Source organism: Gopherus flavomarginatus, chromosome 10 (genome assembly GCF_025201925.1).
Source record: "Gopherus flavomarginatus isolate rGopFla2 chromosome 10, rGopFla2.mat.asm, whole genome shotgun sequence".
In the NCBI taxonomy this organism is placed as follows: Eukaryota; Metazoa; Chordata; order Testudines; family Testudinidae; genus Gopherus; species Gopherus flavomarginatus.
In genome coordinates, this window is record NC_066626.1 from 23,226,931 (window position 1) to 23,248,958 (window position 22,028).

General features: G+C 40.5%; 1 protein-coding gene across 13 annotated transcripts in view; it reads left to right on the forward strand.

Annotated features, from left to right (window-relative positions):
- The window catches only part of HYCC2 (hyccin PI4KA lipid kinase complex subunit 2), a 94,911-nt gene that overhangs the window by 59,789 nt on the left and 13,094 nt on the right, over nucleotides 1–22,028 (forward strand). For 11 of the 13 annotated variants that reach the window (XR_007768367.1, XM_050916616.1, XM_050916621.1 and 8 more), the window contains 6 exons: nucleotides 3,505–3,620; nucleotides 4,189–4,284; nucleotides 10,183–10,299; nucleotides 10,918–11,005; nucleotides 19,809–19,968; nucleotides 21,399–21,566. Coding sequence is in view for 12 of the 13 variants with exons in the window: in XM_050916616.1 (XP_050772573.1) it covers nucleotides 3,505–3,620; nucleotides 4,189–4,284; nucleotides 10,183–10,299; nucleotides 10,918–11,005; nucleotides 19,809–19,968; nucleotides 21,399–21,566 (745 nt within the window). In the remaining variant the exon portion in view is untranslated. The remainder of the gene's footprint in view (nucleotides 1–3,504; nucleotides 3,621–4,188; nucleotides 4,285–10,182; nucleotides 10,300–10,917; nucleotides 11,006–19,808; nucleotides 19,969–21,398; nucleotides 21,567–22,028) is intronic. The other 2 variants (XM_050916624.1, XM_050916625.1) reach the window with 2 other exon arrangements.

A 22,028-nucleotide genomic window follows, 5' to 3' on the forward strand; every position in this document is an offset into this window, starting at 1 on the left:
CATGTTATATTGAGGTAGAGATATACTTCCATCTGATATAGTATATTTTGTTCCGTTTGTTTTCAGTTTTTCATTGAGTTACAGATTCTCATCCTTTCACATGTCTACTGCTTGGATGCTGTTAGCATATTTAAAGCATGATTCTGCTTTATCAAATACTGGAACAAAATGATCCAAAAATTAAACTACATTGTTCGGCTGTATGTACTATTTATCTGTTTAAAACTCCTCCTTTGCCCTACTCCAGCTTGTTCCTGTGTTTTAGTGCTACCATAACTTTGTCTCCAGCAAGATGGAGATTACCAGCTGTAGTTGATGAGCAGGGAAAACTAAACATGTTCCCTAAATGCTGCATTGTGGTGTGAGCTTTGGGAATGTGGAGGAAAGTGGAAACTGAAGAACTTTGATCCTATACTATGACTCATGCGCTGATTTGTAGTAGCCTGCAGTGCACAATGTGCATGTATTAGCCCTTATTTAGCAGTGTTTTCCGTAGAATTAGTTTCAAGTGGATTTTTATTTATTTGGCTCTCTTTTTATATTAAATGATCTTACTAAGTATTACTAGTGAAATCCTGGCCCCACTGAAGTCAGCAGCAAAACTCCCTGTGACCTGAATACGATCAGGATTCCACTCTAAGATTTTTTTGCCAACAGTGGCTGTTCTTCAGGGTTGGAGGTAAAAACAAACATTTCTTAGTAAATAGCTATGTCAGGGACATAAAGCAGTGGTAAGTTATTTTCTTCTAGTTTTCCCTTTCTGTGTAAAAATGGACACAGTCCTCTTCTAATTCATAGCTCTTTGCAGTCTAAAATATATCTGAATAACAATCAAAAGTTTCAGCAATATTACATCTTTCATTGTGTAAATTACTAATGTGTGAGGTGAAAGGCGCAATGTATTGCTGCACTGGGCTTCTTTCTCTGAACACTGGGTTTAAATCCTGCATACACTAATGTAAAAGTGAATTTGTGGTCTCAGTCTAGTCCCTAGCAGATGTGTAGCCACATCACAAAATCACTGTAAAATGAACATAGGTTTTGATTTTCATATGAGACACCCAGGATTTAAATAAAAGATGTTGCAGGTCAGTACTGAGGGGCATTGTTGCATCTGGAACTATGTAGGGCAGAAGTTTTCAAACTTTTTCTAAACACTGAACTCCTTCTTACTAGAGCAGAGGTTCTCAAACTGTGGGTCAGGACCCCAAAGTGGGTCGCAACCCTGTTTTAATGCGGTTGTCAGGGCTGGCGTTAAACTTTCTGGGGCCTGAGTCTGAAGCCGAAGTCTGAGCACCACTGCCCAGGGCTGAAGCCGAAACCTGAGGGCTTCAGCCCTGGGTGGCAGGACTCAGGTTACAGCCCCCCTGACCAACACTGAAGCCCTCAAGCTTTGGCTTTGCCCCCTCCTTCCCCCAGGTGGCGGGGCTCAGACTTTGGGTTTGGCCCCCCTGCCTGGTGCACTAGGGCTCAGGCTTCGGTCCCCCTGCCTGGGGTCATGTAGTAATTTTTGTTGTTGGAAGGGGGTCACGATGCAATGAAGTTTGAGAAATCCTGTATTAGAGGAATTGCTTGTGAACTAAATGTTCCTTCTATTTGCCGTCTTGGGGAAACAACCTCTCGTCCTATTTGCAATCACATAATATCCCTAAGGCAATGACAGCAATTTCTAACATGGAAAAGTGATGATTGAAAGTGTATTAATGCAATTTAACAACTGGAAACAAGAGAGCCAGCACCATATAACTGTTCATCTTCTAGCATTTGCAGTGCTTGCTGAGTCACCCGACAGCAGCTTAGGCCCCATCACAGAATGAAGGGGCCTAAGGCCACCATGAAGTCTGGTTAGTTGAACTCGTTGACAACATGCACCATTGACTGACAAAGTGGGCTGGCACACAGACCCCATGTATAGAGGTTGGCTGCAGCATATTTCATATGTCCAGCCAGCTTGTTATAGACCACCAGCACATGCTTCACAGACAACAGTTGATCCGAGGAATGGAAAACCTGTCTTTATGAAAGGAGACTCAAAGAGCGTGGCTTGTTTAGCCTAACCAAAAGAAGGTTGAGGGGGAATATGATTGCTCTTCATAAATATATCAGAAGGATTAATATCGGGGAGGGAGAGGAATTATTTAAGCTTAGTACCAGTGTGGACACAAGAACAAATGGATATAAACTGGACACTAGGAAGTTTAGACTTGAAATTAGACGAAGGTTTCTAACCATTAGAGGAGTGAAGTTCTGGAACAGCCTTCCAAGGGGAGTAGTGGGGGCAAAAGACATATCTGGCTTTAAGACTAAGCTTGATAAGTTTATGGAGTGGATGGTATGATGGGATAGCTTAATTTTGGCAATTAATTTAGCAATTGATCATTGGTTATCAGCAGGTAAGTATGCCCAGTGGTCTGTGATGGGATGTTAGATGGGATGGGATCTGAGTTACTGTAGTTTCCTCAGTGCTGGCTGGTGAGTCTTACCCACATGCTCAGGGTTTAGCTGATCGCCATATTTGGGGTCGGGAAGGAATTTTCCTCCAGGGCAGATTGGCAGAGGCCCTGGAGGTTTTTCGCCTTCCTCTGCAGCATGGGGCATGGGTCACTTGCTGGAGGACTCTCTGCAGCTTGAGGTCTTCAAACCACAATTTGAGGACTTCAATAACTCAGATATGGGTTAGGGGTTTGTTATAGAAGAGGGTGGGTGAGATTCTGTGGCCTGCATTGTGCAGGAGGTCAGACTAGATGATCATAATGGTCCCTTCTGACCTTAAAGTCTATGAGTCTATGTTGGGCAAGTTGCATAGCTCATACTCCTTTTATTTCCCCCATTTTCATGTGGCACCAGATATACCTCAGTCCCACAAATCTATGTCCATTAAGTTCTCCAAACATAATGGAGGGCCTTGATATGCCACAGCTTATTTAGCATTAGTGGGTGTTTTGTGACTAGTGCTCTATGCATTGAGTTGAAAGTGTGGCTCTTGGATGTTGATCTATGCATGCTATTTGCATGTAGTTGAAACTGAATGATTCTGCTGCTTTTGTCATTTTGAGGGGGACAAAGTCAACTTAAATTTTAAAATGTGAGTTAAAAGTAGCCTCAAGTATTCCTCCTGATTTTCCCTGTCAATGTTTCTTGGTTTTGTAATCCTATTTTTTTAATGCTTTCTCTCCCTATTGTTTCCTGAAACAATATGGGAAACAGGGAAACTGACTAGACACAAAATATAGAAGGTAATGAAAATGAAATATTTCTCTAATTCTTCAGTGCTAGCATACTTAATTTTTATTAAAACCAACAACACTTACAGGTATGTAAATCATTTCAGACACAAATGTGATTGGTTTAAGTTGACTGTGTCCCCTTAAAATCTTTTAGGAATAATCTTTAGCAGTTTTACAGATTACCACAAGAGAGAAGTAGATACAGTTTCGTGAGGTTTGGATCCTTCTTATGGCAGCATTTTCTATTTTTATTTTCCCCATGCCTTTCCCACCCAAGCCTTCTACTATTGGATCCATGGCTTTGACTGAGGGAGCCCTATGTCAACATGACCTCATCAGGGTGGTTTATAGTGATCTTCATCCTCAGAGAGAAACCTTCACTGCACAGAATAGGTGAGTAGTCAAGCTGTAGATACTTCATTAGTCTGAAGCATAAAACAGTGGGTCAATAGGTACTCACTGTATACAGACCTTATCTGGCTCTTTTCTTACAATTTAGAGCTTGTAAATCTGTTACTAATTCATTAGATATAAATAATTTCTCCATCAGAACCGTTCCTGTCAGTGGTGTTGCCAAGTAGTCTGGAAGGCTGATTGGCAGACATAGACTCGGTTAAAATTATTTATGGGAAATGCAAACTTTTCCTATACTATGTCTGTCTTCAATAATATTCTAAAATAGCTTGTTGCATTATTCCTCCATACAATGCAGTGGCATTAGGGTAGTAATCTGTTACATCTCAGACCTTTTAAAGTATTTAATATTGAGTCTTTTGATAGATTATTTCTAGTCAGTGAATTAAAATGGAAGAGCAATACCTACGGGCTGATGTACTGTTTTTCTGATGCCATCCTGTCCTGCGAGTGAACCATTAACAATGTTTTTTAAGTTCTTCTGGTGGACTATTAAAAATTGGAATCCATGTAGTTTCTTTTGTCTCATGTTCTTGTCTTTCTTCAGGTTTGAGGTGCTGGGCTTTCTCATGCTGTGCTACAACTCTGCTATTGTCTACATGCCTGCCTCCTCCTGTCAGTCACTTTGCAGGATGGGTTCCAGGTGAGGATCTCATGCTTAAGGAACATTCCTAGCGTTATAAATATGCAAAGAAAGCAAATGAGTTTGCTCAGTCCTCTCTGGTAACTTGACAGATCATAATTTAATTAGAAATGTAATGCTGTTTTTGCATATGAAAATAATGCATTGATTGTATATCAGTTGCATTTGCTTTAGTTCTCGGTCTTGTAATGTTTTGCTTTGTGGAACATTAATAGTAAAAACTGTAGTGTGTCAAGACCTGCAGTAAAGGCAAGTCAACTGCATCTCTTTATAGTGACCAGTAACCTGGTTAGTGTACCGCCTATTTCCTGTGCTTCTGAATGTTCGTCCAATTTACTTTTGAGTTGGTTTGGATGACTGACTTGAACAACATTTTGACAGTTTGTTTCATAACACCACCACACTTGGAGAAATTGTGCCATCATTTCTCATTCTTTATACCCATCCTCTCCATGACCTCTTGAGTAGTAGTTAAAACAGCTTGTTGACATAAAAGCTTTTCTTTTTGTTCTAGAATCTTAAATATCTTTAAAAGCAGCAAAGAATCCTGTGGCACCTTATAGACTAACAGACGTTTTGGAGCATGAGCTTTCGTGGGTGAATACCCACTTCCTCAGATGACATGCATCTGAGGAAGTGGGTATTCACCCACGAAAGCTCATGCTCCAAAACGTCTGTTAGTCTATAAGGTGCCACAGGATTCTTTGCTGCTTTTACAGATCCAGACTAACACGGCTACCCTCTGATACTTAAATATCTTTGATACCCCTACACATCTTCTCCTTTGTTACCAGCTTTTTATGCTAAAACAAACAGGCCATGGGTGGCTAATCGTTCTCTATAATACATACTCACGAAGCAGCAGATTCCTTTTCTCTGTTTTTTTGATATGCCTTGTCAGCTTCAGCAGTGTATTTCCTGTAAATTGCTGACAAGCATTATACTCAATGCAGATAATGTTTTTCCAAGTGTACAGCAGGATCAAAATAGCTTCTATCAGTTTATACTCCATTAGAACACAATATGTACTCCCACCAAGGGTTCTTGCCAGAAGCTGGGAATGGGTGTCAGGGGGTGGATCACTTGATAATTACCTGTTCTGTTCATTCCCTCTGGGGTACCTGGCATTGGCCACTGTCAGAAGACAGGATACTGGGCTAGACAGACCTTTGGTCTGACCCAGTATCGCTGTTCTTATGTTCCTATTCTATTCTTTTCTTTTAGTTGTTGTTTCTACAATTCCTTTGTTCCTGAATCTCACAGAGTGGAATTTTTCTTTGGCTGAGTTTGGCCAAGTGTACTGTACTTCTTTACATGTGAAATGTTTCCTTTCTTCAGATATAGCAGAATAAAACCTATAACAACAGACTGAATTTTAACACTGAATAATTTCACTATGGAAAATGGTTCCCTGTAACTGGAATTGTAATTTGCACATTGAAATAGTTTGAAAATTTTACTCAGTTTCACCATAAACTGAGCTTTCCTGCATCCAAGTTTACTATAATCCGGGTCTACTATATATACACTTCACACGTGTGGAGAGCCTTCAAATTCATGTTCACCAGTGCACTATATTCTCCCTGTCTCTCCCTAAAAACTAGCTTCTGCATTGTTGCCTTCAAGTGAGCTAAAAATAGTCATGTGGCTATCAAGGTGTGCAAACCAGTAACTGTATACATTGTTATTCTCTTATCTTAGCTCACCCTTTCCCACCTCCTTCTGTTTGTTTGCTACCCCCACTTCTTTTATCATAATTTATCATCTGGATTTTAGACATTTGTGGCATAAATCTGAGTTTTACTTCTTCTGTAAAGTGCCTAGTATACTTCTGCATAAACAATAAATAATGCTTACCTCTAAGCCTTCTGACTTTTTCTTTCAGTGCATGTAACTAGTTTTGAAATGATACTCTGTCCCCTACACCCCAAAAGTCAGTTGTATACATATTTGAAGTGATCCTAAAACTGATTGTTATATCATCCCACTTATGACTCCCCATCCTGAATGGCTTCTTTTCATTGGCACCTTCTGTTTCCTGTCCTTAAACCAATTTTGTGATCTCTTTTCTCATACTTTCTAACTTTGTAAGTCACTCTGTTCTGTGAGACATTATTAAAGTATTTTATGAAATTTAGGTAAACCATGTCTACTCTTTCATCTTGTGCAAGTAATGTGCAGAAATTTGTCAGGCCCTATTTTCCATTTATAAATCGATGAATGTTTTTTTGTTAACATTCCTTGATATAGAATTTGTTAATATGTAGAAATGTACCATATTTCTTCAAATTTCAGTGTTCCAGTCCAAACCTAAAATGTCCTATAAAATCCCAGAGTACCACAATAACAGAAACTTGCCTTTGTAAAACCTCTCACAAGGTTTTTGTTATGAAACTTATGAATTGCAACCTTACAAATGTTCCATTATTGCTCTCTAGCACAACTCACAGCTAACAGTGTTACAAATGGATGGTATTATGAGAAAAGAACATCACATATGTTCCCTTTGAACTTCAATCACAAAGGGAACAGATTCAGCCATATGGGAAGTTAGAACATAAGAATGGCCATATTGGGTCAGACCAATGGTCTATCTAGCCCAGTATCTTGTCTTCTGACAGTGGTCAATGCCAGGTGCTTTAGAGGGAATGAACAGAACAGGTAATCCTCAAATGATCCATCCCGTCACCCATTCCAGCTTCTGGCAAACAGAGCATGGTTTACATCCCTAGTCATCCTGGCTAATAGCCATTGATGGACCTATCCTCCATGAACGTATCTAGTTCTTTTTTGAACTCTGTTATAGTCTTGGTCTTCAAAGCATCCTCTGGCAAGGAGTTCCACAGGTTGACTGTGTTGTGTGAAAAAATACTCCCTTTTGTTTGTTTTAAATCTGCTGCCTATTAATTTCATTTGGTGACTCCTAGTTCTTGTGTCATGAGGAGTAAATAACAGATCCTTATTTAATTTCTCTACACCAGTTGTGATTTACAGACCTCTATCATATCCTCCTTTAGTCGTCTCTTTTCCGGGCTGAAAAGTCCCAGTCTTGTTAATCGCTCCTCATACAGAAGCCATTCCATACTCGTAATCATTTTTGTTGCCCTATTCTGAACCTTTTCCAATTTCAATATATCTTTTTTGAGATGGGGCGACCACATCTGCATACAGAGAGTAGCCTTGGAAAATCTTCTACCCTGTGGTTTTCCTGTATTTCTTGTATTTAACTTCCAAGGATTTTGCTTTTCTAAGTATGTCTCCACTAAACTCCACCCAAAATTCAACTGAATAGGCAGTGTCAAATGACCAAGTGGGTTGGTTATTGCTGAGTAAATCTTCCTATCTGAACACATGTAGTTTGTCAGTAAGAGGCAGACTCCAATTTTGCTGTATGAAAATAACAACTCCTCCATTAATCTTACAGAAGCATCCTGAAATTAATTAGAAATTGGTTCAGTATGATACAACTATTTTGTTACATTATCCAGTCTCTGCTTAAGTGCAGCAAGGCTTCAAATCAGTGCACGTTCATGTCTTGATGTTCAGGTTCCCAGTCAACAGATTTTCTAGAGATAGCAGGATATGAGACAGAGGTCTTAGGAGTAAAGAACAAGTTGTTTGGTGGAATAATTTGAGATTTTGGCATGTTGACAATTTGTTCCTAACAATGCCGGGAACAAGAAGCTAAGAAACTTATCAAAAAACCAAGACCATACCTCAAGTCTATGGCATCTGCTCTTCATCTCATGCAAGTTGTATCTCTGATGCAGTGGTTGGTTTTCCTTTTTCCTTTCACCCATAGGTGAAATTAGACCTTCAGGTTTGTAGATGCTTGCTGGGTTAACCTATTTTCTTTCTTAAATAATTGCTACACTTATTAAATTATTTCTGACACTTTAAAGCACCCAAACATTTGCCCTAAGTGAATGTACAGTAAAACACTTACAAAACAAACCCATTAAAATAATAAAGCCTTCCTTACCTAGTAAAACCATTGCGACTAACAGCAGCAGCCACCTAAAACCACATACACCTTGATAACACCCACTTCCTGCTATCTAATGATCGTAATCTGCCCTGTATAATGGTTTCTTCAACATTTCATTTTTCCTCCTGTGTTTTACCTACAGGAATATGTTGTAAATACAAATATGTGAGTGTCTGTCCTTGTTCTTGTATTGCAAACAACCTTGAGTGAGGAATTCTCACTTGTGTGCACACTTGCAAGTTCCCCTTAAAGAAACCCTTTCAGAAGTCAGTTTAGGAACCACCTCCTTTCCATCAGCATCATTTTGACATGCTAGTCTGTAAAACATTGCGTTTCCCTTTCTCCTGTTGTGTGTGAATTTATGCTAATGAAAGGTGCTGGTTTAATGAACCTGGAAAAAAGTTCCTTAGCTATTCACAGAATAATTACATAGAAACTTCCCCACCTGGCTCCTTCCAAAGTTTCTCACTCTTGACTTGGAAGAACACTGGCACAATGATGAAAGAGGTTGGTTAGCTCTTCAGACCCATTCATTCCTTTCTCTGCCCAGAGTTGCCAGTTAGTGCCATGTATGCTATCAGTTTTTGTCCATATCTCTCCTTGCCCACTAGGAAGGGACTGGACTACCAATACGTTTTATATAGGCCATTAAACACATATCAAATAATAGATTTTGTGTCTGGATTGAATTAGAACCAGCAAACTGCAGATTAAATTATTTTAGTATTTTATGCTAGATGATTCTGTATATTAAACAGTGGTTATCTTATTCTTAGCCAGATTCATTCCCTCATGTTTTTTGATATGAGAGAGAAATATTCAGGCATCTAGGGTCTCTTCCGGACAAGTGGTACAAAATGCCATTTACAGTATTTACTGAAAAGAGGATTGTATATGGTGCAGTGCTGGCCAAAAGAATTTTTTTTTTAAACTGGAAGACTGGCATTCTCAATACCGTCCTCTGTCATTATCTATATCATTATTGTGCCCTTTGCTTGAGTTAGGTGTTTCTACAGCCTTTTCCCAGCTCTGTCCAGAACCTTCATAGAAATTTCCAGACCCAATATTTTGTAAAACTCACTGTAAATGTTGAACATTGAAATGTCTGATGCAAGAAAGAGCTAAGATGTTTATCATCAGCCCCTTGGTTCCATTGTGTTTCTTGCTCTTACAGGCTAATGCTTGTTACATTAGCTCTTTGCCTGAGAAATGTTGTTGTGAGTGTACTTCTGCATTAAATACATTAGAATGGTTGTGTGCAGCTTCTATGTTGTCTGGTATTCAGATCTCAAAGCTCTAAATAAAAGTGGTGATTATATTCATTGAATATATATGATGTGCTTCAGCACTGAACTGGATGTGGGGAAGGCAAAGCACCTGCTCCGAGGAGTTGACAATATAAAAAGATGCCATTTGAAATAATAGTTCTTTTCATAAAGAAAGCAACTTTGTTTTCCCCAGTTTATTTTTTTAAATGAAACAGTCACCTATTAATATTCTGTTACAGTATGTTACAGAGGAGATAAGCTCTCCATTCTGTAGCAGTAAACTAAACATTCTATCTGAGGCACATTCACTGTTGTTCTCACATCTTCTGGCTAGCTTCTGAGAAGTTGTCTTCCACACTCACAACTAGCTGGTTGGTGATTTCATCCAAGCTATTGTGAATAAGGGTGTATGGAGTCAGACTACAGGAATTATGGCCAATATTTCAAGGCTCTGCTGTGAAGATACTTGCTTAAATGCATGAAGAGCTGACTTGAGACTTTGCAGCAAGAAACTGAACAGTTAATGTTTGACAGAATAATCAGAGCTTATCATCTGAGTGTTTCACATTTAATGGATGTTAAGCATGTTTTCTTAGAGTGTTCATGAGGTCAGAGTTTTGATTCTGTATTATGTTTTGCCAGGCTTTGCGTGAGTGGATTTCCACGGCAGCATGAGAAACGCTGGAAAGAATTCTGTAACAGAGTGGTACTAGATCCTGACTTCATGGTGCAACTGCTCACAGGTGTCTATTATGCCATGTAAGTAGGTGGAGTTTGGAAGAAGAAAAGCTGGATGGCTTCTAGTGAATTAAAATACCCTCTTTTCTCTCTGTCTTTATGCATGAAAACATGAATTAAGCCACTGCTTTATCTCCTTATTTTCCCTTGACTTGCTATCTTGAACAGCTGACATTTTGGGAATGCCTTTATCAGCATTCAGTCACCAGTGTTGGGTGCTGAAGAGTGGTGCTCTTCTCTCCCAGGGATGTCACTTCCACAGTGTCCCTTCTCTTCACCAGTGTAATGTTTGCAAGCTTCAAGGTAGCTGATAAACTTGGGTCCCCTGGAATGGCAGTGTGACATGAAGCCACTGGGTTAGCTTAAACACACGAATCTGAAACGATTATACCATGTAATGTAATTTTCAAATGGTGCCCCTCCATCTTTCTTTACTGTTACCCTTACCATGATAATAACATCCTTCTGGCTGGGAGATGGGAGAGAACAATTTGTTGTAATATCAATTAGAATAATAACTGAGGTGCTCCATCTATTCCTTTATGCTGTGTTCGTGTATGTTCTTTGTAGATACAAAGGAGAAGGGTTTGGGTTCAAAAAGTACTGAATGATGAATGTCTTGTTTGCTTTGTTTTGTAGATATAATGGACAGTGGGGTCTTGGCCAAGAGGTATTGGATGACATAATTTACAGAGCACAGCTTGAACTTTACTCTCAGCCACTGCTGGTAAGGAAGAGGCCACTGAAATAATTTTATTTGATTAAAAAACATATGAATGTGCTGATAAAATGGATTACTCTTAAAAGGTTCATTTAGCAGTTACAACCATTTACTACCAGCCAGAATTTTATTTGTAGTCTGATGCTTGGTATTTTAACACAGCTACTATTCACATCACCCTCTTTTGCTTAAGTGTTAAACTCTGGTACTTAGCACTTATTATAACTCCTTGGTGCTAGGAAACAGGGTTTCCTAATATAATGTTCTAGTTTAAAATACATACACTCTTGTAGCAAGAGCTACACAAAGATAACTCCTAGGATATGTCTATACTGCGATTAAAAAAACCTTTGGCACTGAGTCTCAGAGCCTGGGTCAGGTTTGCAGGGATCAGGTTGTAAAGTTACAGTGTAGACATTCCAGCTTAGGCTGGAGTCCAGGCCTGGACAGCTATACTGCAATTTTATAGCCCTGTAACTTGAGCCCCATGAGCCCAAGTCAGCTGACCTGGCCCCGCTGAGGCTGTGCCACATGTTATTGATTGCACTGTAGACATACCCAAAGGGGTCAAATTAAGTAATCATCTGATATCACATGATATTGGTGGTGAACAAATTGGTATTCTGCTCACCTGTGATTAATTGGGGTTTAGAATTTGTTCAATTGACTCCACCCACAGTATTCTTGGTGGGAGGAACAGAAATGGAATGGTGCTGAACTTTCTCAGACAAACTTTATCAACAGAGCTATCTGCAGTCTTAAACTGACTGTCACCCAGTCTTAATCCATTTCATTCCATTCTGCAGCCAGCCCTCCAGATAAGACACTTTTCTCTAAGAATATAGCTTTTAAAAAAAAATTCTACTGCAGTTGCTAGCCTGACCCTAAAAGATGAAAGGACAGAAATAAAAAAGGAGACAGAGAAAGAAGAGGAACAAAGAGAGAGACAAACAAAGTTGGAGGTGATTGAGGGGAAGGAGAGAGACAAATAGAGAGGAGGAATTATTTTTTCTTTCTGGTGGAGGTTGGGGGGAGATTCGAGGTAAGGAAACAAAATCAGCAGAAGGTAGAAACAGGACTGTTGCAGTCTTTGGCACCTTGCACCACTTTTGGATCAGGAATTAATGTGGGCAATAGGCTTTGGTGGTAGTCCTCTGGACTAACACACAGTGAATCAATTTGCTAACTCTAAATATTATTTTTCCCCATAACTTAAAGTAGTGGCGTGTTTGCAGAGAAGTACTGAATGAGATCTTTTTTCTCTTGGCCAATCCCAAGATAAATTCTGTACTTCTCCTCCCATAAGTCTGATAAAACTGTTCTCATGATGAATTAATATTGGCTAGGACACTTAGTTTTGTGCTTTCTGAGTGAAGCATTTTAAATACATCTTATCCAGTGAATTATTAGACCAGCAATTTCCTTTAGGAAATGACTCATTGCACCATTAGATTGGAAGTTTTAATTAAATATTGAACCTGAGAAAGTGGGATTTATCAGAACATGCTACAGTACAAAAGCATGTAAGTGACTCTGTATTTGAATTCAGTTGTTGGTGTAACAGCTTTTATTCCTGATTAAAACTGAACAATCAGCTTAAAAATTTTTTTTTCTGAGTGATTGTAAATCCTTCTAGGTTATCTTTATTTTTACAATGTTAACAAAAGTGTTTTCTCCCTCTTCTCTTGAACAAGCTGTTCGGTAGTTTCTGTCGACTGTTAGTGATTGTTATAGCCTTGTCTCTTACCACCTCCCTGCTCTTTGCTACTTCCTTTTTTTCCTTCTCTGGTCATTTGCTTGTCCTCCCCAGTCTGCCGTTTTACAACTATCAAAGGACTCTTCAGGAAGCCCTGCCTTTTTCTAAGCATGTTTTACAAAAATTGTAGTTAAGTTCTAGGACAGATGGATTGCATGTCCCTTGTCTTGCTCCATATTAAGGCAGATGACCCTTCGGGTTCTTTAACAAACAATTCTCTTTCATCCAGTTAAATTTTCGAGAAGTCACATACAATCTAGCGTCAGTATAAAACAGTGTTTAAAATAACTTTTAAAGCAATTGCTGTCACTCAGTGAAGTACTTCATTTAGTCTCCCACATGATTTTCAATCCCACCCTCCTCTGGCATATGTAAAGACAACAGCAAATTATCTGAAGTCCATGCAGGAGTGAAAGGAGCTTTGAGTGAAAGTTAATTTTTTTAGACATCTGTACCAGGGTGTTTGCATAGTTGGGGAAATGTTATTGGTCTGCATTAAAAAGAGCAACATCACAGCCCACTGTATTTGGTGTTTCTTCTCAGAAAACTCCGTGTAGTGCTCCTGTACAAACAAGATTATGTCCCTTTGTGTTCCTCTAAACAGAAAACATGACCAAAATAGCAGCCTCAGTAAGCTACAAAACAAGTGAAAGGTAAATGACTGACTGCCAGCAAGCACCTTTAGTGTTGCCCAGGGGCTGTACCAAAGGCGGAAAAGTAATGCAAGAAAAATAACTTAGTCCAGGAAGAAAAACTGAGGCCTGGTCTACACTGCGGGGGGGGAATCGATCTAAGTTACGCAACTTCAACTATGTGAATAACGTAGCTGAAGTCGACGTACTTAGATCTACTTACCACGGTGTCTTCACTGTGGTAGGTCGACTGCTTATGCTCCCCTGTCAACTCTGCCTATGCGTCTCGCTTTGGTGGTGTACCAGAGTTGATGGGAGAGTGCTCGGTGGTCGACTTATTGCGTCTTCACTAGACACGATAAATCGACCCCCACTGGATTGATCACTCCAGAGGTAAGTATAGACATGCCCTAAGTTGCTGCAACCAAATGTCCTGTCCCAGTCTCACAGCAAAGAAAACTTGTAGGAGGGGCTTTTACAGTGGGAAGTTAAGCAAAAAGTTGCAATATTCTTGCCCAGCTACTGTGGACTAAAGAATGCCTCTCTATCAAGCATCTGCCCTATACCAGTTCAGGTCCTCTGCACAATGCTTCAAAAGGAACTCCCAGTCTTTAGTGCAAAACAAGATGTCCAGGCTACCCCAGTAAGCATACGCCCTCACGCAAAGTGTGTTGGGCAAAATAGTTGATTGTAAGCAAGAGACAGGCGTCACTATGCCCACTGACCTGTTAATTTGATTGAGATGCATCCCATACCGTCACTGCTTGATGCCCCAGCTTCTTTTACTTGACTGACTTTGGCTGAGCATATATTCCTCATGAGACAGGATGGATGTTTCTGACCTGTGGCCTGTTCTGCTTTGTCATGGATAGTTGCAAGCTCTGTTTGCACAGACAGAATGCTGCTTCCTCCATGAAGTGTCTTTGGGTCTTTCAGGTTGGGATCACCAACCTAGGCCTTAATGGGCCTGGTTTGGGATGATAAGGCAGTAAGACAGGATAGTATCATAGAAATGTGGGGCTGAAAGGGATCTCAAGAGGTCGTCATACATCCAGGCCCCTGTGCTGAGGCTGGAACAAGTAAACCTACATTATACCTGACAGGTGTTTGGTCTAACCTGTTCTTAAAGCTCAATGGTGGGGATTCCACAATCTTCCTTGGAGGCCTATTTCAGTGCTTAAAGTTAGGCACTGCATCTTTTTGCATCACTTTTCTCTCAGGAGGGGCTGGGACTGATGTAAGTGGACTTTTTAGCAGGTTTTTCCTGCTGGATGAGGTCTGTTTTTCTTGCATGATTTCTCCCCCTCCCTTTTCTCCTTAGCAGTACAATCTGGTTGAAAGTGCTTGTCAGTCAGTCTTCCACACTTAGGGTTCATATTTTTCTGGAGCTGCTGTTGCACTGAGATTTTTCATTAGCTCTGACTAAGCACTGTCCCTGTTCTGAGGTACTGGAAACACTAACAGACAGAGATCAGGGAAGGAGAAGAACAATGTACATCTTATATCCATGTCAGCTTGATTTACTATAGGCAGCACAGCAGGAGTTTTTGAGAGGGAATATGAGCAGGGTGCAGATGAACAGAGCCGTCCCTTGGGTAGGGCGAATAAGGGCAACTGATCCGGGCCCCGTGCTTTGAGGGGCCCTGCAGCCTGGTGCGATTGGCCACCGCCGTCGGTCCCGGAAGACATAGGTGCAGGAACTAGGAGTAGGTGGAGGGTGCTGCAGTGCTCCCGGCCCCGTGCGCCACCGAGTGGGGCTGATTTGTCCTGGACCCCGCACCTCCCTAGGGATGGCCCGGCAGACGAATGCAGAGAGATTGTACTATGCATCAGGGAATGCATGGAAGGGGATTGTGAGAGACACTTACAAACCAAGTGGATGAGGTTTAGGAGCAATAGTGGAACAAAAAGGGTTTGAGGGGGTGAGACCAAACAAAGCTTGACAAGGAAGGATAAGCAGGGAGGGGCAGAGTTATGTACAACTCTGAAAGTGTGAAGAATCTTAAAAATTGTTATGTCAGATAGGAAGCCAATGGAGAGATTTGAAAAGGCGTTTTACATGATCAAAACAACAGGCAAAGATCAGGTTTGTATGGACTGAAGTGGGTCAGGGTGTGTGTTTGGAGGCCAGCGGAGATTGTTGCAGTAATCAAGGCAGAACGTAATGAGAGATTTGGCTCTAGGGATGGAGAAGAGGAAGAATTTTGGAGATGTTGACGAGGAAGAAGCAGCAGGATTTGGAAATGGCCTGCATGTGTGTGGTAAGGAAGGGGGACGAGTCAAAAATAACCTCCAGGTTACATGCCTGGGTGATGAGAGGATGGTAGCGTGGACAACTGTAATAAAAAAAAGGAAAGAGGAGAAGCTTGTAAACTTTACAACAGTATCAGTCTGCTTGTTCCTGAGAACATCCACATACATTGTGTAAAATTCTCCTTTCTTTTCACTTGTGAGTTTTCCAAGATAAACTGTTACACTTTTCCAAAGGGCAGGTGACTACCTTACCGACTTATTTTCCTCAGACCTTTTGTGGGCACTATAGAGAATTTTATGCTGTGCCAATAAACTGGGAGGAGAGACTACCCTCTACCAGAATTTCCCCAATCATGGGGAACAATGGGATTACAGTTTAAAATTGTTAATATTGTTAAACAAGACACATAGTTCAGATATCACAGCCATTACTTACCCTCCCTTCCTTGGGCAGAACTCCTTCCCAAAGGAATATGTATTCATAACTATGTACAAAATATTTGATACAACCACAGGAATTTAGACAAAGGACATCTCACAGTTTAAACAATGCATTTTCCTGTGTTTCTCTTCAGTATAGAAGAGACTAAAAGTATAGAGCAGGGGTCGGCAACCTTTCAGAAGTGGTGTGCTGAGTCTTCATTTATTCACTCTAATTTAAGGTTTCGCGTGCCAGTAATACATTTTAACATTTTTAGGTCTCTTTCTATAAGACTATAATATAATACTAAACTATTGCTGTATGTAAAGTAAATAAAGTTTTTAAAATGTTTAAGAAGCTTCATTTAAAATTAAATTAAAATGCAAAGACCCCTGGACTGGTGGCCAGGATCCAGGTAGTGTGAGTGCCTCTGAAAATCAGCTCACATGGCGCAGGTTGCCTACCCCTGGTATAGAGTATGGACTAAAAGAACATGTTAACAGAAAAGTAGATATGACACTTCCTTGGAGTGCCCAGGACTACAAGTCACCTTGTTAACTCTTTGCCTCAGACGAGAGGGAGTCTTTCTTGTGGTAGCGAGGTGTCAGCTCCCAGATGCCACCAGCCTTTCAACCATTCAAGCAATCACCGCAGGGCTCTACCAGCCCCTCCTTTGCATTACAATTGAACAACTCTTCGACCCCAGCCCCGAGCTACTCCAAAAGCATCCCCCTAGAATCTAGGCCGTCACTTGACACTCACAGCAATTACCAGGTTCCCTACTCCCAAGGGAACTGTATGAACGCACCAGCCTGTTTGATTCAAATGACTATCTGCTCCAAGATAACATAGCACTGTAATCTATTTTTTGTGAAAACAAGTACAGTAGAACCTCAGTTACAAACACGGAGTTATGAACTGACCGGTCAACCACACACCTCATTTGGAACCGGAAGAGTGCAATCAGGCAGCAGAGTCAGGAGGGAGGAAAAAGCAAACACTGTACAGTACTGTGTTAAACATAAACTACTAAAAAAAAAAAAGGGCAAGTTTAAAAAAAAATTTGACAAGGGAACCGTGTCTGCTTGTTTCATTTAAATTAAGATGGTTAAAAGCAGCACTTTACTTCTGCATAGTAAAGTTTCAAAGCTGTATTACATCAATGTTCATGTGTAAACTTTTGAAAGAACAACCATAATGTTTTTTTCAGAGTTATGAGCAACCTCCATTCCCAAGGTGATCATGACTTTGAGGTTCTACTGTATAAGTTTAGTAACAGAGGTAAAGATTTTAAGAGATAGTGAGAAGAGGTAACAAGAATAACAGGTTACAAATAAAATAAAATAACACACTTCTGGTAGACTTAGACTGAACTATAACAAGCTAACCTCATCTGAAGCAATTTCTCATCTAAGAACTTCCTTACATCATTTCAGCCAAGGTTGTTTGAAATCTTGTTTTCATGGGCATAAGTGCACTGCCCAGTTACCCCCTCAAGCACAGAATAAAAGAGTGGTCCCTGTGCTTCCCTCTTATACCCCAAAGTCCATTGTCTTTGCACCCCAGAGATTAGACAACTCCCTGTGGGTTCTATTCTCCAGCATCTTTCCATCTGCCTGTTTCACAGTATGCAGATTTGGCTTTCAGTGCTCAATTTACATTTGACAGAGAGACCCATCTTATCTCCTGTCTGGAGGAAACCTGTTTGTCAGCTGTGCCTGGTTACAGACTTTAGATACTACAGTATCTAAACAAAACTTTTTAAATGTCAGTATAGTACATATATTTCACAACAATACAATGATCAGCTTTCGTTTGATACTTTACTTTATGGATAAATACTATGAAAGCAATGTGTTAGGTGTAGTGAGTTTGTCAGGCCTAGTAGGAGTTGCTGACAATCATGAACCCTTTGCCAGTTGGTAGCAACAAGCCTGTATGTCACAGTAGAGCCTCTTGTTAAAGGTGTATACTCAGGCTATGTCTACACTACTGTGGTAAATTGACCTACGCTGTGCAACTCCAGCTACGTGAATAACATAGCTGGAGTCAACATACCTTAGTTGAGTTACCGCAGGGTCTACACTGTGCGGGGTTGACAGGAGAAAATCTGCAATTGCCTTACCTTCCTCTTCTCATCGGACGGGGGCGGGGGTAGAGTACAGGAGTCGACTGGAGAGTGATCTGCTGTCGATTTGGTGGGTCTTTACTAGACCCGCTAAATCCACCGCCGGTGGATTGATCTCAGAGTGTCAATCCTGGCTGTAGTGTAAGCCTGCCCTCAGTTAATCTGGATTTCAGTTGAATTGACATAGGACTATCCGTCTCTGGGTTTTGTTCTGTCAATTTTAAAATATATTTCACTGATGTTTTGCATGTCTTTGCCATTAGCAACCAAATAAATTACTTGATTTTAAAAAGGGCCATGTCTTGCAGCTCTGTTATACATCCTAATACAAACTTCAGTCTTTAAAATACTTCTGTCTCTGCAGCTTCGACTTTTGATAAATCATTGATGACTTTAAATGATCCAAGAAAAGAACAGTTGGGTGACTACATAGCATTGTTCTTCTTAATGCCTGTTAACTGAATTGCAGAGAAAAGCAATAGCAATTGTTGTTGCTATATAGGATGGGACTAAGTGAGATTAAAGGCGGAAAAATAACTAGAGAAATGATACTTTGTCACTCAATTTATCACTCCCCTTTGAGTAATATCAGCTTGCTTTATTAGGGGAAAGTTTTAATAAATGTTGAGATCCTTGAATTAAGATATGTAAGTGCCAAGTATTAGTATTTTTTATTTTATTAGTGTATTAGTATTGCAAAGTCAACACAGCCACAGATGATGACCTAGATTCTATTTTTCTCATCTATCAAAAAAGTTGTGAACCAAATTCTGACAGCAAGTTTATTATACTGGTGATGGTGCACAAGCTGCAAAAACCCCAACTTGACTTTCATATCCTAGTTTGTTAGCAGTTGGCTATTAGAACAGCCATCTTTTTATTGGTAAACTGGGAGGTTTCATCTGGAAGTTACTGAAAGATAATAAATGTGGAACCCCATAATGCCATTTTTTACAGCTGCTTTTATGTTTACAATAGTATTTTAAGTCTCAAAACTGGAAGAGATCAGTTATTCTCCAGAGCTGCAAAAATAAGAGCTCCAGCTTTATCATCAGTTCTAGTACCTATCTTTTATTGTAGAGAACAACTTATTGTGGCGCTTCCGTACTTGTCATGCTGCAGTTCTCTAACATTTTGTAGAAAACTGACAAAAAGGGGTAGTTGAAGATTGGGAGCTAATCATGTGACCTTTGTGAAGATAACACTATTTTTATTTATGGAGCCATTGATTGCACTTGTGCTGTTTGCACTGATGTGATTTGTGACCTAATTCTTGAAGGATAGTACTACTGGGTTTCATGTGAAGTCTGACTCTGTTGGAATACTCTCTTTTTCTGCAGTGAGTCTGCAGCAAAACAAACAGATCATTTAATAAAATGAGAATGGGGAAGCTCAAACCTTCCTAGGGAGAAGGAAGTCCTCTATAGTCCAGATATGTCAGCTTTGCAATGAGCCTGTCAGTGGTCATGAAGTCCTGAAGTCACTGCCATGTCTGTGTGGCAGCCTGATACACTGTTGCCAAATCTTTGTCTCCCCATCCAGTCTGACAATGAGATCTGGCACTGCTCTTAGTATAGTCGAGGATGGTGAGTTTGCATAGGATTTTACTGTTACCGTAGGTTGCAAATGCCATGAAGAACTCGTTGCCCTTTGATGCCCCTGATATGTCACAAGAAGGCCAGAAGGTGCTGAAGGTGGAGGTTACTCCTACAGTGCCCAGGATCTCTCGGACTGCCATTACGACAGCTTCCATCCGTCGCCATCGCTGGAGGAGAGAAGGTGAGCAGTACCACGGTGCCGCGAATAACTTACTGTACTGTGTTCATCTCCATCATTACCAATTAGCTTCTGAATCTAAATGTTGACAGAATATTTTCATTTAATTGTTTTTCTAACAGCAGTATTTTGTAACAATATATAGCGCTTTACATCTTTTCAGAGCACTACATGACCATGAACTCTTTAAATCTCACAGTACTCGTGTGAGGTAGGTAAGTAAATGTTACCCTCCTTTTACAGATGGAGAAGCTTGAGAGGTTAGGCATCTTTTCCATGTTGCGTAGCATGGAGTATCAGTGGCTGAGGTGCGTTAGATCTTGGAGTTCTTGGCTCCCAGTCCCACACTCAGTCCGTTAGACCACGTTGTTTCCTATCTGTAATTAGTGCAAGAAGTACTATTGGCCTGACTTTTTCAGTGGTCCTGAGCAACCACTGATCCCACTTAAGTCTGTGGGAGATTGACTTGTGCAGCTCTAAATCAGACCATTTGTTCTTAGAGAAAAATTCCTAAACTACTTTTGACTAATTTATCTCATACCCCTTCACTCCCCTGTTTTTCTTGAGGGATACTTGTATTGCTAAGAATAGTATTTAATTGTGCAAGGAAGGAAAATAGATGTGGTAGGTTTTTTTTTGTGCTCAGGTGCCCCTTCAGTATAAGTATGGCAAAAAGCTTGCTTAGAAATCACTGTCCTATTGAAAAGCTTTGTGTTCCTGCATGTATAAAAACATCCATTGAAAAAACTGCATAAATGGCTGAAAGTAAAAAGTGGGAACTTAAGATATCGCAGAGAAAAAGTTGATCTCTGGTTTCAAACCCTGTCCTTTCTTTTACAGTTTAGTTTTATGTATGAAAAACCAGAGTGCTTCATGATCTGTCAAGTCAGGCTGCCCAAGCCTAGAAGCAAACGTTACCATTTTGCATATTTTCAGTCATGTTTGTCCTTAGCACTGATATTGTTTTATTCATTTGCCAGTCTCTCTCATGTACAGTATAGTTCATCTTCCTCTTTCTGTGGGTGTGCACACAAATGTATTCGTGTGTGTATATAAGTAAGGGTATGTCTACAGTGAATACTGTGTGGATTATAAGGGTGTGAATTGCGGAGTGCACCAGAATGCCGTGTGTGGACGCTGCTGGCATGAACTAAAAGATACAAAGTTTGCATTTAACATACTCCTCTTTCAAAAGCGTAGGTATCTTTTAGTTTGCTCCAGCAGTGTTGCATGGAGCAGTTAGAGCATACCATTGTTGTGCACTCTGCAATTTCCCCCCCCCAACCCACTCTACAGTGCAGTGTAGACCAGCCCTAAATGTGGATAGTGCTTTTGTTTTTCCGTGTCCACATAAATCTTCTCTTTTCCCTGCCTGGATTGGAATGCCTAGAAAGGAATAGAAAAGCACTAAAATTTTGTGTGTTGAATCCCAGATGGCTTTGACTTCTCAAACGAGGCTGACTCAAGCATTCCTGGCTCCCCGATCCAGCACGGCTCCACAGACCTAGGGATCAAACGTGAGCAAGAGGGGGAGGTGCTGGTGCGCAGGACCCCTGAGCATGGCTCACCGGAGCCCACCTTGACAGCAGCCACAACAGAGGGTAGGACAGAGAGGAGGCAGAAGTCAGTGAGGCAGTTGCCAGAGGAAGATCCTGGCTCCCTGTCCCCAAGCAGGACTACTTTTCATTCTAGTGCGTGTTTCCACTATCCCAGGGTGTATTAGCTTCTCTTTGCAATACACACATCCCCTATATACCTAGCACCAGGTCAGGTACTACCTTTTGTTATCATGTGGGCTGGCCTGGGGCTTGCATCTCTGTGTGGTGAAAGGCAGCTTGGCATGGCTAATGAAAAGGCAAGGGCAGCATCTAAGAGCATTGAGATTGCTTGGAAATTTCCTATTACTGAGCATGTTTACTCTAATATTTGTGAGAAAAATACTGCACCAAATGAGCATGAGCCCAGTTCAGAAAACCTGATGAATCCGTTTTAGGGTATAAAAGAATCTTACTACAACTTTAGATTAACAAGATAGTATTGGAACAATGTTTCAAAATTCCAAA